The sequence below is a fragment of the Crocodylus siamensis genome, chromosome 7, assembly GCF_052110815.1.
Source record: "Crocodylus siamensis isolate JL-2025a chromosome 7, ASM5211081v1, whole genome shotgun sequence".
Lineage (NCBI taxonomy): Eukaryota > Metazoa > Chordata > Crocodylia > Crocodylidae > Crocodylus > Crocodylus siamensis.
In genome coordinates, this window is record NC_143401.1 from 91,800,706 (window position 1) to 91,817,740 (window position 17,035).

Below are 17,035 nucleotides of genomic sequence, written 5' to 3' on the forward strand. Positions count from 1 at the left end.
TTGAATGCAACAGGCAGCTAGGTACACAGGGCCAGTGGCAACTTTCAAGTTGCTGCCATGATCACAGTGCATGCGTGCATGTGTGTTACAAGTATGTATTATAAGTATCGAAATATACAAACAAAACAAAAGTAGTATACCGACCAATATAAAACGTGTGTGCACATATATAGCTTATATCTATACAAATATACACGTAAAGATTCAAATAAAACAAAAGAACTATGGAAACTATACAAACGAAAGTAGCACAAAGTCTGCATTATATTAGTAACATGTTTCATGAATATGTGGCACCCAGCAATATATGGGTTAACTTTTTCTTGCTTCCTAAACTGCTCCCCTGGGACAAACAGTGCGAGTAGCCACAACAAAGTAAGTAGGGGAGGGGAGGGGAGTGGGGCAGGCAGTGAGCAGGGATCTGGCATGCTGGGGATCACAGATTGGGGGAGGGGGACCTCATCTTATTTTTGATTAAGTATGGTATATTAGAATATCATCACATAGTAATATCTGAGTCTTTTCGGGACTCACAAGTCTTATTCATACCTGGAAATCAGAAAGACATAGTGCATGTGTTTCAGTGCATAGCAAGCATGAATATTATTCTTAAGTCACAGATCATCTTTTTCACTAATACAAGGCTCATCAATCTAAAAATACCTAAAAAAAAAAAAAAAAAAAAAAAAAAAAAAGCGGTCATCGTTAGTTTGCAGACCAAAAACCTGAGACATTAAGACTTATCTTTTATGTTAAGAATGATTAGCTTTGCTAACACCCTCACTGGGCTTTTAGAATAAATACTACTGCTGTTGAAAAGCAATAATACCGGGCATCTTTACATGTGCTCCAGGGTGTGCATGTCAGAGCAGGCATAAGGCACATGTATAGATGCCCACATGTGACTGCCCTCTTACTGGTTAGCAAATATTAATCCAAGTGACACTATATTTAAAATATTCAGGGAAGGATGAGCCAACCTATATGAGAATATTTGTCATAATTCATAATACTAAATTAATAATTATGGTAAAATTAATCCACTATCACTATACTGCAACCAAAAAATAAAAATCCATGTATCTACAAATCAAGGAATTTATGCCATATTAATCACCACACCATATAATCACATAAAGAAAAATCCTGGAATACCTCCACCCTCTCTAAAAGAGCCATGAGACTGTTAGAAATACATGTCACCTAGAATAAGCACCATGGGTCTTTTTGATAGATATCCGAATTCATATTATATAATTGCATACTTAGGGGTTCTTTTACGTTTTCCTTTACATGCATGTTTTGAATTATACATGCACATTCTTGGTAATATATCGATATATCTAACGCATTACTTGCACACATACGTAGACACATAGATTCATCGTAATATACAGAACTGAACCAACTGATTTGTAATTTACCAATTCAAGTAAATTACAGCACTCTTTTTAAAATCAGAGGGAGCAGAATCACCCCTTTGTTGCTTTAGCGTTGACTTTTCTTTAAAAACTAAAACATAAAAAGAAAAAAAAAAATATAGGAGCCCTAAAGATTTCTTTAAAATCATATATTAGGATTGAGGCATGATATGGTGTAGAAATAACAGCAGGTACTGTTTGCCCAGGTTTCATTCTCTGTTTGGTAGTTGTCTCTTGCTTGCTGTTCTTTACATGATCAAATACACTACAAAAAGAACATCTTAACACAAGTTTTGCAATATACATTTAGTGTTTTGGGGCTTTCTCTTTTGTTTTTGTTTTTTACTTTAAAGAGTAGTAGTTTAAATGTAAAACAGCAAGGTTGAAATATAAAAAAGGAAAAAACAGATTGTTTCAAGCTGTATCCCATATTATAAGGGAGTTTAAATTTGTGTGTCTTGATTAATAAACTGTTACACAAGCCATTTTCCAAACCCAGATATAAAATAGACTACTGCTGAAATCTCACAAAACACGAAACATGTTTGACGAAGGAAATGATTTAATTTAAACGTCCAAATTTTACATTAACCGTTTTACATTTTTTCAGGACTGTGCCTTCAGTGTTCATTAGAAGGAAATGACAGTAAAGATGCTAAGACGCTGGCCAGTAAAGTTGATTAATATACTCTACTGGAAAATAAAAAAACCTGTTTTGTTGAAAGTAATCCATTTGAGACTTGCATGTGGCAGCTGCGGAGAATAGAAACATTATGGAATTATTAAAAACTCCTGCTTAACTTTCATCTGAGGATGAAACATAAAATGTTCTCTCTCAGGATATAATTGTAAATATTACACCCACCCAACAGAATGGATGTCAGGACTGATGAAATGCTGGGGTTCATTATAAATACTGCCTGTGCTAATAAGGTTGTACAGAACTGTCTGAAAATTTTCAATCAATCTAATAAAATTGTGCATGTAAAATGGAAAGATACTCCTTTTTGTTGAAGTGATAGTCTTATTTCCCATGAATTGAGATGTTTGCTTATTGCTATACTTGCATTTAAAAGTCAGTACTATGCCGTAGTTGTAGTCTCATAATAGAAAAAAAATGTGGGAAGCTAGAACAATTAAGAATTAAGGTCTTAGTTCTATCAGATACAGTATTAGAGTGTTGTAACTAATTAGCAGTATAAATAATACTTGAACCACAAAACACTTCAGAGTATAGACAGCACTTTCTTTTCTGTTTGAAAAGCACTTAATATGCATTACTGGAAATTACAATGAAATTGATTTTCTTAAATATTCTAAGCTCCTTGAGTCTCTGGATTTCATTCTGAGAACTAAAGGCTTCCTTTGAAAGGACTGAATACCAATTCTTCTTCAATATTTCTTTAGCCAAATGGCCTCTATTCACGTTTTCATAGATTGAATCCTAATCTATGCAATTTGGACGTGCAAATATAAGGATTTCTAAATTCAAACTTTGGTAGTCGGATTCATTTTAAATTTAGTGTACGCAAATAAGAGAAATAGAATTCTGCTTTTCATTTATTCATATGATTTACAAAGCTCATAACAGTATGTTTCAACAGATAACATCAGTATGGCTTGATTTGCTATGGGCCTTTCTTCAAAGTACATCAATCTTGATGAACATTCACCAGCATTATGGGAAACCCCCAAATGAAATGGACTGACGTGTTAGTTTAAAATCAAAGTTAACTATTACAATTAACCTGTAAATTGCTCACGTTTTATTGTGCTGCAGAAATATCCATGCTACAAGATTAATTTTTTTAAGTATCAGAATAAATCAGATGAAACCACTAAAATACAATGCTATGCTTGGCAGATTAAAAAGCTATCAACATTACCAAGATAAAAGAAGCCAGCTTTTTGTCTGTGGCACAGACAAATCACTTAATGCAATCTTACCTTTCTGAAACATTAAGGGGTGCCAGCAATAGTGATTTGATGTAGAGGGAACACAACCAATAGCTGATTTTAGTGTTACACACATGCCTTCCTATAAAATTCCACTGGCATTCTATCTACTTTCTGCTTGCAGACTATTTACAAGCTTCCTTTTCCAAAGTCACAACTTTAGGAGTGGAAAAATCATATCTAGGATTGGAAGACGGGTCACATGGTCTCTGGGAGCCATTCTTGTTGCATTACACACAGCAAGTGTAAATGGCAAACAATATCAGTTGATGTTTCTGCCATATGTTCTCTGTCTCTTCACACATCAGCACCCCAGAGCCCAGCTTGCACAGATGCAATCCAAGGAATCCTACAGAAGGGGACATCCCAAACTAATTAGGCAAATTATGCATAAAGCCCAAAAGGCACTGAAGATATAGCAGAGTTTCAGAAGCCAATGGGAACTGTACTTTGTTCCAGAAAATCAAAAGTTATCTCCAAATTAAAAGCCTTATCAACGTCAAAACAGAGACTCACACAGTGCATTTCTACTGGCATCTATAGCTGACTCATTCATAATTTTTCAGATGTTCACCACCTCCGAATAAGAAAATTCAACATGCGAGACAAAAAGATAACGCATATTCATGCTAAAGTCCTGGGTACACATCTCAGCAAAAACAGTTAATATGTTCTTCCTTTCAACAGAAATGCAGTAATCAGAGTTAATATATTGTTCAGTACACACATGAACAGTTTAGCATGATGTATGACACTGGTTTTGATCCAATAAAATAAAGGGACTTAAAAGCTGTGCGTTTTTACCCATTAGCTGCAGTTCTCTTAGCAATATGTCACTGTATTGCAGTCTCATAAAATGTTGATTACTAAATATACAGGGTTTTGCCTCCTTGCATATCAACTAGAAAGTGTGCAACTTACACCCGCGTGTCAAAATGATGGACTTTCCCATCTTTGTATCAGCCATCAAGAAAGGCTGCTGTTCTTCCCTTACCTTCAACAGACTAATTTACTTTCATAAAGTAATAAAAGAACAGCTCTCATCTATAGATCAAAATAAGTGAAATGGTCCTGTTTCTCTTAAGAACTTAGGTACTTGGAACTCTTGAACCATACAGCTCATTCGCTTTTAGCTGTTCAGCTGATCTGCCCCAATAGCCCCTTGGGACGGTTCTTTTAAAATCTTTTTTTAGTAACAGTTTTCATCTTATAAACCTTTCCCAACATAGCTGAGATTTTGCTGATTGCGAGCTTCTACTCCCCAAGATGCCAGTTGCAAAATTATTATTAAAAATGTAAAATTTGTAATTTCTGTACAAGATCTACTTTATGTCTGACATTAAAAACATATGCATGACTTTAAAAATATCATGCTTTGTGTTTACCATAAGCTGAGCCATGAAGTGTCCCTGACCACTTTTCTTTTTTCTTCCCCCCCTCCATTTTTGCAAATCCTTTTAGCATCTCTCCAAACAAGAAAACTGTTGGTCTAACTTAGGGGTTTTAGAAGTTGGCTTACTAAAGAGGGGATCCTCTAAGAGATGACACAGAGCGTTGCTCCACTTAGATGAAACTTCACTGGCAGAAAACGGTATACAACTCTATGGTAGAATAAGCAACTATCCACCCTATGGCACATCATACCTTTCCATCAAGTTGAACTTCTCCCCACTTTCTCCTCTGTGTTTATACTCTGCTAACTATGGCAAAGAAAAACGTATTAGCTTTAAATAAAACCCCCTACATTGTCCTTATCAGAAGTTAAAGCTACAGTACATCTGTTCCTAAAAGCATGGGAGACACAAATGCTGAGTCTAGTTGGAGAATCACAGCTTTACATCCAGCAGCAAAACAATCCTTCTTACTGCCTATATATATGATCCGCAGCTGGATTGTTCAGGTCCCCTGCAGTTCCAACTGGTCAGCCAACCCATGACCTGTGCAAGTCATGGAATAGGCTTACTAACTCAAGGCTTGCTGTGCATTTCCTACAAAATCCAAGTAAGCTAATGCCAAAGTAGAGGCATACTAGGAACCTAAGTGATTTGATTTCAGAAACATTACCTTGTGGGCAGGCTGCACACAGTAGGTGCAGTCTCAGGCTACGAGTCAATTGTTCAGCTGCACAGCTGTCCTTGACCACAGCCTAAATTTTCACCTGTTGTTGAATATTAATTTATACCCAGAAAAAGAAATTGCCCCAAGAGGCAACATTACAGATAATCCAGCACACTGCATTTTTGTGGAAGCTGTCTCTTTGTCTAGCTAAAAAGAAATATCTCTGCTGAATTACAGAGATCGGAAACAGCCCAAACTTTATCATACTGCTTCTTTGCAGCCCTCTGAAAACCTTAATTAAAAATGATCAAAAAATAACCTTGTGGCTAAGTACAGAGTCAGAAAGCCCGAGGCTGAATCGATTCAGTCTTCACAGGTTAGCCACATACATTAAACCAATAAGCAAGTGAACAGACATTCACTTTTGATTCTGGAAATACAGCCACATGCCTGCAGTGGCCCAGGCCAGAAGCCAGGGGGCACTAGAGCATACCTCCCTGGTCTGCAGCAGCAATTTGAGCCAAGGCTAGCCCACCCACCCTGTGAGTGGGGGTTTGAGGGAAGGTGCAAAGCATCCTGGGATGCTGGGCAACTGTGAGTTAACTTGAATCTGGATGGGATTTGGGCCAGAATTTCAATAAATTGGTGTAACCTAAATCAATGAAGTCTGATACTATATCCATTCAGGTTTATCTTAAACCAGTTTCAGCCCTTTTGAAAGTAGTTTATGTGTGCTGAACTTCTGTTACGTTACAAATCTGAACCAGTTTCTGATCACTTATACTTCTGCCTGTTTAATTTCTGTCCCTAGACTGTAAGACCCTCAACTTCATTCTGCTCCTGAAAGTTAATCCAGTTGTGAGATGGTTTATTGATGGTACAGCCCCCTAATCTTTACTAGGTAAAATTTTGACCAGGAGCCATTTCATTGGAAATTGTGTTCTAGTCTCAACAACATCCAACATTCAATCCACGTACGTGGTCTTCCAGCTGTCTACGTGCATCCCCTCCCATTAGGGTAGCATGGTACATGCACAAAGACAATCAAACTCTGTCTGACCCAAGAGAGCACCTTGGTTCTTCCTGAACGGCAGTGGGTATAACAAAGTCATTAAAAGTCATCACCATACATAATGTGAAAAAATAGGCAACAGTGAAGTAATCCAGCCAAGGATAAGCTGAATCCAGTAGAACGGAGTCCACAAAGGGAGAGATCAGTTTGTCCAACTGGAGAAGAGCAGGGCATGGCCTGCCATGCATCACATGGAAAAAAGGAAGAAATTTAACCTCTCCTTTTCTGCCTTTTATTCCCTCACAGACTGGCTCCACAGCATAGGGTACACGCAGGTTAACATCAAAGAGAACCAACTCCCTACCTGAGCAGTCATGGACAGATCTAGGATTTCAAAAACAAGGTGCGGGGGATATGACTGGCACCCCCCACTCCCCATGCAGGCAGACTGCACCACAGAAGCTGCTACTAGGGTTTTTTTTAAGTCCCTGAAGCAAGTATAAACCACAGCCCTCCACTCCAGCACTCAGCACCCCCCACCCCTTCCCTCCTCCCTCTCCAACCAGGGCTGCTGCTGGGCATACAAAAGTGATGGTGGTGGGAGGTGAATCCACCTGCCACTGTTGCTGTCCCTTGCTGACCTGGGGGTAGAGGAAGCCTCAGGATGCTTGTGCCCTGCTTCAACTAGAGGCTACCATGAGCAGCTGCCTGGGGTGCCAGGTTAGGCAGGTGCTCCCACTTCCAACACCTGCTTTCTGCCTGGTGCCCCCAGGGGTCCCTCAATGGCTGGGAGCAGGTGCTGGAAGGGGTGGAGGGGCCACTGTGTAGACACTCCCTGAGCTGGAGTACCTGGGCCAGCAGGGGAAATTCAGGAGGGGCCAGGAAGCAGGGATCTGCCAGCTGCTACCACTGCCAAGCCCTGCACCCTGTACAGACACTCCTGGCAACCTGCAAACGGTGAGCTACATGGTTGAAGGAGGGGGCAACTACACCACTGCACCCCACCCCCCACCTGTTTCCCACCAGATCTACCCCTGGGAGCAGCAGAAACAAAACCAGAAATGTCAGGAAACTCTGCTGGATTGGTTTTGCTTGATTTCTAGTCTGGAGGGACAGTTTCCAGGGCATGTTCTCACGTGCTTTGTGTGTTTTTGTTTTAACATTTTTAAAAGATTTGTAAGTTAAAAATCATGACAAAACAAACAAAAAAAGCACAGGGCCAAATTTCTCCCCAACCTGTGGAAAGTCTAGATTAAAGTGTTGTAGTCAATAAAAAAATATCTGCAGAACATTGAGAAACCAGCAGAAGTGTCAAATATATTTACATTTACATTAATAATAAGCAGCACAGCCAAGCACAGATATGATGCATCAAGTTTGATTATTTAAGAAACCAAAATCAGAAAAAGATTGCATGTTTATATGGCTGATGAGATCACCCCTAGGAAAGGACTATACTGTAACCCAGGTTGGCAGGAATTCTCTAAATAACAAGGCTTAGGGAAAGTATTTTTGGGGGGTAATATCTTTATTGGACCAACTGCATGGCTGGAGTAAAGTTGGACAAGCTTCTGAAGGCAAGACACTCTTCATAATGTCCCAAGAGTTTGGAAGATATTCCCATAAATTATGCTGGCTTTCCACAGTTGCCTACTTCAGGGTTTCTTGCCCCTACTTTTGAAGTTTATGGGCTATCAGAGGCAGAGCACTGGACTGTATAAAACAGTGGTTTGATCCACCAGGAGAACTCCTATTTTAGATACCTACACTTCACCTAGTTCTTCAAAAGAAATTCAGTAAGAATTCACTTGTCTTCAGATTTCAATTAGCTCTGCTATGAAGCAAGCCCAGTTCAACTTAAAACCTTAATTCATAGATCAGTAAGAGACAGAGAAAGGAGGGAAGGGGATTGTCTTAGTAAATTTCAGGCAGAACAATGACATGTACTAGTTCTGACTTTGACAGCACAAAGTCATACTCCCCTGGAGCTGTTATAGTGTCAGAAAAATAGGGCTGGAAGGGATCTCAGGAGGTCATGTGCTTAATGCAGGACGGCTCCATATTGCAAAGAATCCCATATAGTCAAGAGGTTCTTGACTATATGGGATTCAAAGAGGTTCTTAAAAAGATTAACAGCTTTTCGGCAGGCAGTATTGTACCCTGGGCTATCCTGCCCTTACAATAGCAACACAGGAACCTCAGACAGGTGGATCCCTCATCTAGGTAGCTTACAACAGGGAAATAAGACAGTCTTTCTTTTATCTGATCTCCCACATAGTAAAGAAGAGAAGTTTTCTACCTGATGATGCCACTGGTTGAAAACTGAAAATCCGAGGATCACTAATTGAAAATCTAAGGCCCATGTTGCACAGAACATCAGAAGAGATTATCTGGTAGCTATTAAAATGTTAAAAACCATTAATCTATTTAATTAAAGTTATATCTTATAATATTTAAAGACTAAAAGCTGCCCAGCTACCCACACTCTCCTCTGATGTTCCCAGCATTTGGTTCCCTTTTATCATTCCCATTACTTCGTGTTTTAGCACCAATGAAACTGATGCCAAGGAGGAAAGGCAAAGCTATCTGCATAACTTGGAGTGTCTCCAGCTTCTATAACTCAGTATTTATCACAAACTCCAAGGGAAAAAACTGCAGAAAGCAAAGCCAGACTGATATCAGCAATTCCTCTCCTCACTGAAATATATGTCTTAAGCTATTAATATTCCCCTAATAGCAACTGAGGCAGTACAACTAGAACCGACATGCTATTAGTCTAGACACTATACAATTTACTTAAAATAATTAATACTTGGAAAACGCTGAATGTATTTTTAGCTTCTTTTTAATGCAGTTTACCCACTTAAACTACATGAGAGATGCAAGACTACATATACCAGGGAGCTCCTTACAGACCATCACGGTTGGAGGCATGTTACCCTAAAGAAAAAGTGAGGACCTTAGGATGCTTAAAATGATCCTACTAATGATTTGCTTGCCACCTAAAGGCAGGAAGAGTTCACTCACAACTGAAAAAGGGAATTTCTTTCTGGCACACCCTCATCTGAAGTCATATATTTGGGATTCAGAAGACTGGCAAATGATAGATATGAAAGGTCAGGTTTCATCACCTTCTCAATAACCACACCAGGAAAAACCAGACTGGCAAATGGCAGATGGCTAGAAGTAGAAGTGAGAGCTAAGCACAACCAACTGGCCAATGCCCTGAGGGAGAAAGGATACAATGTGAGGGTACGGGTGCCAACTGTCAGGGCACTCAGTGCCTGGGACCTGAACAATGACAGCTAGGGCTGTACAAAGCTTCGGTCCCTAATTAGATTCAGCAGAGATGTGGCCAAATCTCTGAATCCGAATCGAATCAGAGAATCCTTTAATCTCTCTGAATTGATTCAGAGCCCTCCAAATCTCTCAGAATTGATTCAGACAGATTCAACTATTTGGACATAGACAGCTTTAAATGTTTTTTCTACATGCCTCTAGGTAGCAGGTAGCATTGTGTTTGCTGCGATGCTGGGGCACATGAAGTGTCCCACAGAAGCACGGGGGGCTCCCGAGCATGGTCAGCTTCCCAGCATGCAACATCCACCATTCTGGTGTTTAACTTAAAGCTAAAATGGTAGCCTACTGTCTGGGTCAGCAGCTAGAGTTAACTTAAAAGAAGCACCTGGGGCCTTTGTACACACCACAAAATTGGCCTTTAAAGAGGCCTAAATGCCCTTTTGCACCACTTTAATAGCATTGCTGTTTACATTGTTGGTGTACTGAACATTAAATGACTTTAAAACACCTCCAAGGCAGTGGCATGAAACAAATCATGTGGTGGCACAGGGCCCCCAACAACAGGGGGCCCTGCCGCCAACACTGCTGCCACTGCTGGAGAGCCTCCCACATTTGGTTTGTGGCCCTCCCTCCCACCCAATGGGTTGTGGGCATCTTCAGCCAGCCACAAATTCTGGCTACCACTCCTCCCCTACAGCCAATGTGCCATGCTAATTCCCTTGCAGACATGAAATGGTGCAGGAGGTAGGGCCCCACACTCTACTTGCATCACAGGGCCCCACTAACAGTAAATCAGCCATTGCTCTAAGGAGTTTTAGTTTGCTACCTAACGAAGTTCAACAGCTATGGAGAGAAGCACCAGGCCCCGTGCAGCTCAGGGGCTGTGCAGGCAGCTCGTGCAGGCAGGCTCCACTGAAGGAAAAAAAAAACCAAAACCAAAAAATGGCAAGCCTGATCTTTTTTTTCCCCCCTCCCTACAGTCTGCCTGAGCTGTGTGGGGGCCCAGTGCTTCCCTCTGCAGCTGTGGGGGGGGTGCCAGTACTTCCCTCTGCAGCTGCGGTGCCCCCCCCCCGGACCACCCAGGCTGGATGGGCCGCCTGGGGGGCACTGCCACCGTCACAGAGGGAAGCACCACTCCCCCCCTGCAGCTCAGCCCCTGCACACACCCCCACCGCCAGAGAGGCAGGTAAGGATTGGGCCTGACCCTTGTGTACATGCCACAGGGATTTACTTCAGTTTAATTCTCCCTAAATTGAAGCTGTGTTTTTAAAAACCCACCACTTCAATTCAGGGAGAATTAAACTGAAGTAAACCCTCGTGGTGTGTACAGGCAGCCCTGGTGGTCATGATGGCTAAGAGTACGGTACTTGGAAAAATATGTTGTTCGCATTAGCACTGGAATGAATGAAATCTCCGAGATCAGTCTTCAAAGCTCCCTCATCAGATTAGACAGAAGCTCTCTGAGCTCTTTAAGGAATTCTACCCGGCTCTTGGGGATCTTTGAGTAGACTCATACTTCAGCCCCTTGATTTGTATATCAGAGAGTCACGTAGATGCCTTTACTCTCAGGATGCCTTCCTTCACTCGCATGAGGCTGCAAGAGAATGAGAGAGACCACCTTTTCTGTCCACTCCAGGATGATGAGATGCCAGGTATCCCGAAAGGAGCATCTGAGCCGGCCTAGCTAGGACACAGTAATGCAGTGCTTAGTTAAGTGTTCCTCCTACAACTGGAGGACTGTTGCTGGACAGCACTCTCGTTCATGTAAGATCAGGTACCCTGTTCTCCTGCACTCCATGTCCTGCTCAATGCTTTTCAGATTGCACTTTTACACACTCACTCCACTGAACAGAGTCAAGACCAAGTATTGCAGGTCTGTAATTAGCACCCATTAGTATATTAACATAGAAGAGAGAAATAGAGAAAGAAATGAATGTTCTGCATCAAGAATAGATTTGGCACAGTGGGTGAAGCCATCTGATTCAGACCTTTGAGAGGTCTGCTAGCGAACAGTGCAGGGAGAAACAGAAAAGCTGTTATCCAGTGTTTTGAGGAGGGGCATTGGAGTTTTGGCCATCAGTCCCTGAAAGCCATTCAGCACACTACATGTGAGGGTTGCTGTGCTGCTTCTTTGTATGCCTGCACAGATTAGTTGATGTCATATGGGCCATTACACCCTTCCCACATGGGCACAAGCAGCAAAAGTCTAGTTCGACACTAGCCAAGTGGAAGGGAGGGGCAGTCTTGACAAAACCCAAGTCCTGAGTCCTTTGGAAGCAATGCCAAGCAACTTTTGGCTACCGAAGCAGTATTAGATGCCCTGGGAAGTCAGCCAGGAAGTCCTTTCCAGGCTACATAGTCAGAAGCACCATAAAGTTCTGTCCTGAATAAAGTCTTTTGATATTAAAAACATAAAACTTCCCCAGCCACCCACTCCCTCCTTTGTTGTTCCCAACATTTGGTTCCCTTTTGTCATTCCAATTACTATTGCCATTGTAACTCATGACAAACACTGTGGTGGTTTAGTGCCAAGGAAAATGGTGCCAAGGAAGAAAGGCATTGCCTGGAGTGTCTCCAACTTAGTATTTATCAGAGACACCAGCAAGGCAGGAGACTGCAGGAAGCAAAGCCGGGCAGATATCGATGATTCCTCTCTTCAAGCATGCTCTTCTGACAAATGCTGATCTAGAACTGAGAATAAAGGAAGTGTAGAGACTGGTTTTTCACACACGCATATCTCAGGAACAAAAGAGGGTAAGAGAGGATGAAAAAACCCCTATTTGGTTCAACTGCTTCTGCTTAAGAGACATTATATTAGGGCAGCTCATAGCTGTCCAAAGATATTTAAATGCATGGTACTAAACGGAAAATATTTTAGCACACATGAGCAAGGTAACTAATCACAAAACGTTATTCCATTTTTTAAAATTAAGCTTAAAATCATGGAAGGACTTGAGCAGGGTCTCATACTGGGGATTCCAGCTGAAATTAAAAGTGAAGTGTTTGAAAGTTTGCTGAGAGAAACCTTGGATTCAAATGCAGATATAGGTATTTAGATGAGGCCTACAGAATTAACAATGATCATGATTTTAATTAGTTTACTACGGAAATTTTCTCAGAGGACCTTATGCTGATAAAATGTGAAATTTAAGGTGCAATTCATGTAATCTGCAATTCTGACATTTCCTTACATTTTGCTAAAGTCAAACTGTACTGTCAGTTAAAGCAATAAAACTAACAAGGAATTCTTGATTTTTATTTAGTATTGTACATTACTCGAAGGGGGGGGGGGTTGATGGCAAGAATTATGAGCAAGTTAGTTTACCTGCCTATGTCACACTCCAGTCAGATTAACCAAGACAATATAAAAGAAGTGACAAGATAAATTTACTGAATGTAAATTGTCAACATGCAAAAGGAATCAATTCACACCCTTAGTAACAGAGGATAGTGATTATTTGTTTAATATTCTATAAAACACAATTATAGAAATAGCTCAAGCTAGATACCTTTGTGAATTTTTATAATATTTTTTCCTTTGCTCTTAGCATTTTATTAGTGCATCAGTAATAGGTTTGCATGACCTCTATTTATGTAGTACTGAACATTAACTCATAATTTTTCCTAACTCTAATCAATTACTTGGGAAGTGTATTATAATCAGATTGATACGCAATATATTGTTTCTTGTCCTTCACGTTTTTGAATTTGAAACTCAAAATGTATGTTGCTATCCCCCGCCCTAATGAAAAAGATTAATATAGCTGCAGACACCAAGATGGTCCAACTTACTAGTGGATATAATGTAAAAGATGGTTTGAATGACAGCTTATTTATCATAAATAGCATTTTACAAGCAAAAAAAATTGAAAGGATAATTTGAAAAGGACTACTTCAAGGTAAAAATAAAGAGCCCAATCTCAGCTATTAAATGTCAGTGTGCATCCACTGAAGTTTATGAGAACGTCATCAATTTATACTAGGTGGTACTTGGCCCCTAATTTTTAAGATAAGTAGAATTGTTTGAACAGTAGCATTTTACTCAACCTGAAATAATTAAAAATCAGGTTTATTTTCCCCCTCCATTTGTTATTTTCACTTTGGTCTTTAAGATGGATGGATCAGTGGTGCTTTCTGCTTCTTGATGTTTATCTTCAGTTTTCTAAAAACTGTTACAAAGTTTATATATGTTGTGCTCAAATTACTTTTAACGCTCCATTATTAATCTCCTCCTGTTTCTTATTTTCAGAGAAACTTGTTCATTAAAATTATAATTCCAGCATAGACTTTTGCTTGTAGTTCAACACTTCACTTACATGCCAACTGATTTATAGCATCACCCAGTGGCTTCATGGTGCCTAACAACTTAAAAGAAACCAGACACTAATAGTGAACCAATCATGTTCTGCTATGGGAATGTAAAATGGTCAAGTTAGGCAGCTTCATTAGAAAACTGCTGTGTGAGTTAAAAGATCTTGTTAAAAAAAACAAAAACAAAAACAACCCAGCAGAGACCAGAAGTGAAGGGAGCTGTCCGGTGGATGTTATTTCCTAGAGAAATGCAGTCATCAATTTCGCAGCTTCATACTCAAAGACTTTATGGGAGCTTTTACTCATTGCAGAAGAATGCACTAATGGCAGCCCTCTCATCCATCCTCCCTTGAATCACTGATAAGCAATACAGAGCTGGCTCTAAGTAATATATGTCTTTCTTTGACATTTAAGAACTAACCTAGTGTGCATGGGGAGCTTCAGAGCTTATCTTAAAAAAGCAAGAAAATTAATTATTCCAGGTGTTGTAACACACTCAGTATATTGTGCACTGAGACCTGCATGATTAATATCTTATGATAGATTTACAAGCAGCCATACGCTTGGCTGAAACATTGGTACAAAGCAAATACTAATGGGGACTTAAGGCATATAGTTCAGGGAGTCAGAATGATTATTCTGTAATCTGTGAACACTTATTTATGTAGACATATTGGTAGAGCCTTAGAAAAGAGCAACTGGAGCAATTAAAGGAATAGATATGCCAAGGATCAATGTAAAGCTGGAGTTGTGTGAAGTGCCTGCATCAAGTCTGGTCCCTGGACTGACAGGCTAGTAGCTCCAGTGAGGCTTTACTCACACGGACATATTTACAAATAAAGAATTTTTCTATGTCCAAAAGGTTATTATGGTAGAAGGGGTACACTAAGAGGAATACAGAAATGGACCAAAGAAATATTTCATCTCAAAGCCACAGAAGTTTTCCAACACTGAAAATTTTGTAACAATCTTCCAGTGTCTCTGGGGGCAGCCTCAACCCCATATACGAGTACTACAAATTATGCTACAAAGAATACATTTTGACACATATAACTTAGAACTCACTTGTCTATAATTTACTACCACAAAATATGTGCAATTGTGTCTTCTACATCTGGTAGTTTAGTCCATGAAACACTTCAGCATGCAAACACATAAGTCCTACTACTCTACCCCTTAAACAAGTCTGTTGTACGAGCCAGCAGGGAAATGATTTTGTCACCCTAGGTGGCAATCTGACACATCCTCACCAAGCATCAACACTTGTTTCTTACTTTATTTCTCTTGACTGAATCAGCTGACCTGTCACCAAATGGGCAAAGTAGCAAATCCACATAACATTTACAACTGGCAGATAATATCAGGGAGCTGAGGTCACATTGAAGTGATCTGAACTTCATAACCCAGGAATATATTTTTCAGGTAGGAAATGCAATTTAAATGAAAATACTATGGCATTCTTTCTTGAAAATTTCCCTGAGTAGTAAGATAAATGTGATATATGCCTGTTTTCACCAAAGGAATACAGGACTGCAGAAATGTAAGTAACTGAAGTACTTCTGATGCAGCTGCAAAGGGGAGGAACAGTGGTCAGTTGGCCAAACAAAACAGCACAGAAAAACAATAAAAGTTACCCAAACAAAACCTAAAGTTGTCAGAAGTAATACTACAAAGAACCTGACTCCATTCTTCCACTTTGTCCTCCAGGCATCTTTCTTACTGATGCCAAGAGGAACTGTGTGCAAGGTAGAGGGGAAGTATATGGCCTATGCAAAAAAGGATGAAATCTGGTGGGGAGGGGGGGAAACAACACAGAACAAAACAAAAACCCAATAACAAAAATCGATCTGTCCACTCTCCTGCAATCATTAGAACCAGAAGTGAATTTTTTTGTCATTGGGTCAGTGTGTCCCTTAATTCAGATGAATCATAGCAGAATTCATTTTGGTAAAAACTTCTACAGTTCTGGCTAAAAATTATACACCATCAATACTTGAATTTCCAAATATACTTGGCAATGCTCAGTGGCGATACGTAGGGGGTGCATGTGCACTCCCTGACAGCCAGGACTCCCCAGTTAGATGACGGGCGGGGAGGGGGCAGGCGGGAGCGCCAGTGCTTTCCCTGTGAGTGCTGGCCGTGGAGTGGGGGCATCAGGAGAAGCGCCACTGTCACTTCCAGGAGTGCTGCTCACACTTCTGGGTTGGCAAGATTGGCCACGGGGGGACCTTACCCTGGTTGGTGCGATCGGCTGCAGGCCCACCCCCCACTCACTGACTGGCTGCTGGAGGGGCACATGCCCCCCCGATTCAAGAGGCACTAGTCATCCATGGCAATGCTCCTTCTGACCTTCATGTGCAACAAGTACCACAAGCACCATGAACAAACTAGAATGAATATTTGCTGCAAATATATCCTGCATCTGACAAAATGGAAAATACACAGAAGGTAAGGGCCTCATTGGTTTTATGGAGAAATTAGAAAAATTTAATTTGTATTCAGCAGAGGGAGGACTAAACCTGGACATAATGCAGGTGGAGGAAGATGATGGATGCTACAAAAATGATTTGAAGTTTAAATAAGTTCCAATAAAAGAAGGTCCAAAGTAATTTATGAAAGAACCAGGAAATAGGGAATTCAGGAGAATCATCGTTCATCATCATCAGGAGAAGATGATGAGTCTGGGAAGAGCATTATATTTAACAGGAGAAGCTTCAGGTCTGAATGGAGAAGGCACTTGAAGGAAAAACAGGTGGTACAAAGTACAAGTGCAGGAAGATGCAGTTGGGTTTAGAGCAAATACAGCATCCCATCTCTCCGGAATATGTGAATGACTGTTGAATCACCACTAGATGGGGATGTCTGCCCAGTGTGAGCCGCAGACACTGAAGGATGTTCTTTCAAGTAATTACCTCTCTTCAGTATGACTGGTGCACACAGATGAGAAAAATATGGAAGGACAATGTATGCTCTAGTT

At 40.5% G+C, this 17,035-nt stretch overlaps 1 protein-coding gene across 8 annotated transcripts in view; it reads right to left on the reverse strand.

The window, feature by feature from the left end:
• Nucleotides 1–17,035, reverse strand: part of RBM20 (RNA binding motif protein 20) — a 145,042-nt gene that overhangs the window by 41,891 nt on the left and 86,116 nt on the right. For 4 of the 8 annotated variants that reach the window (XM_090056866.1, XM_090056865.1, XM_090056869.1 and 1 more), the window contains one exon: nt 550–663. The exons of the other annotated variants lie outside the window; for them this stretch is intronic. In XM_090056866.1, coding sequence (XP_089912992.1) covers nt 550–575 — 26 coding nt within the window. In that variant the 5' untranslated portion in view covers nt 576–663. The remainder of the gene's footprint in view (nt 1–549; nt 664–17,035) is intronic. 8 annotated transcript variants of the gene reach the window in all.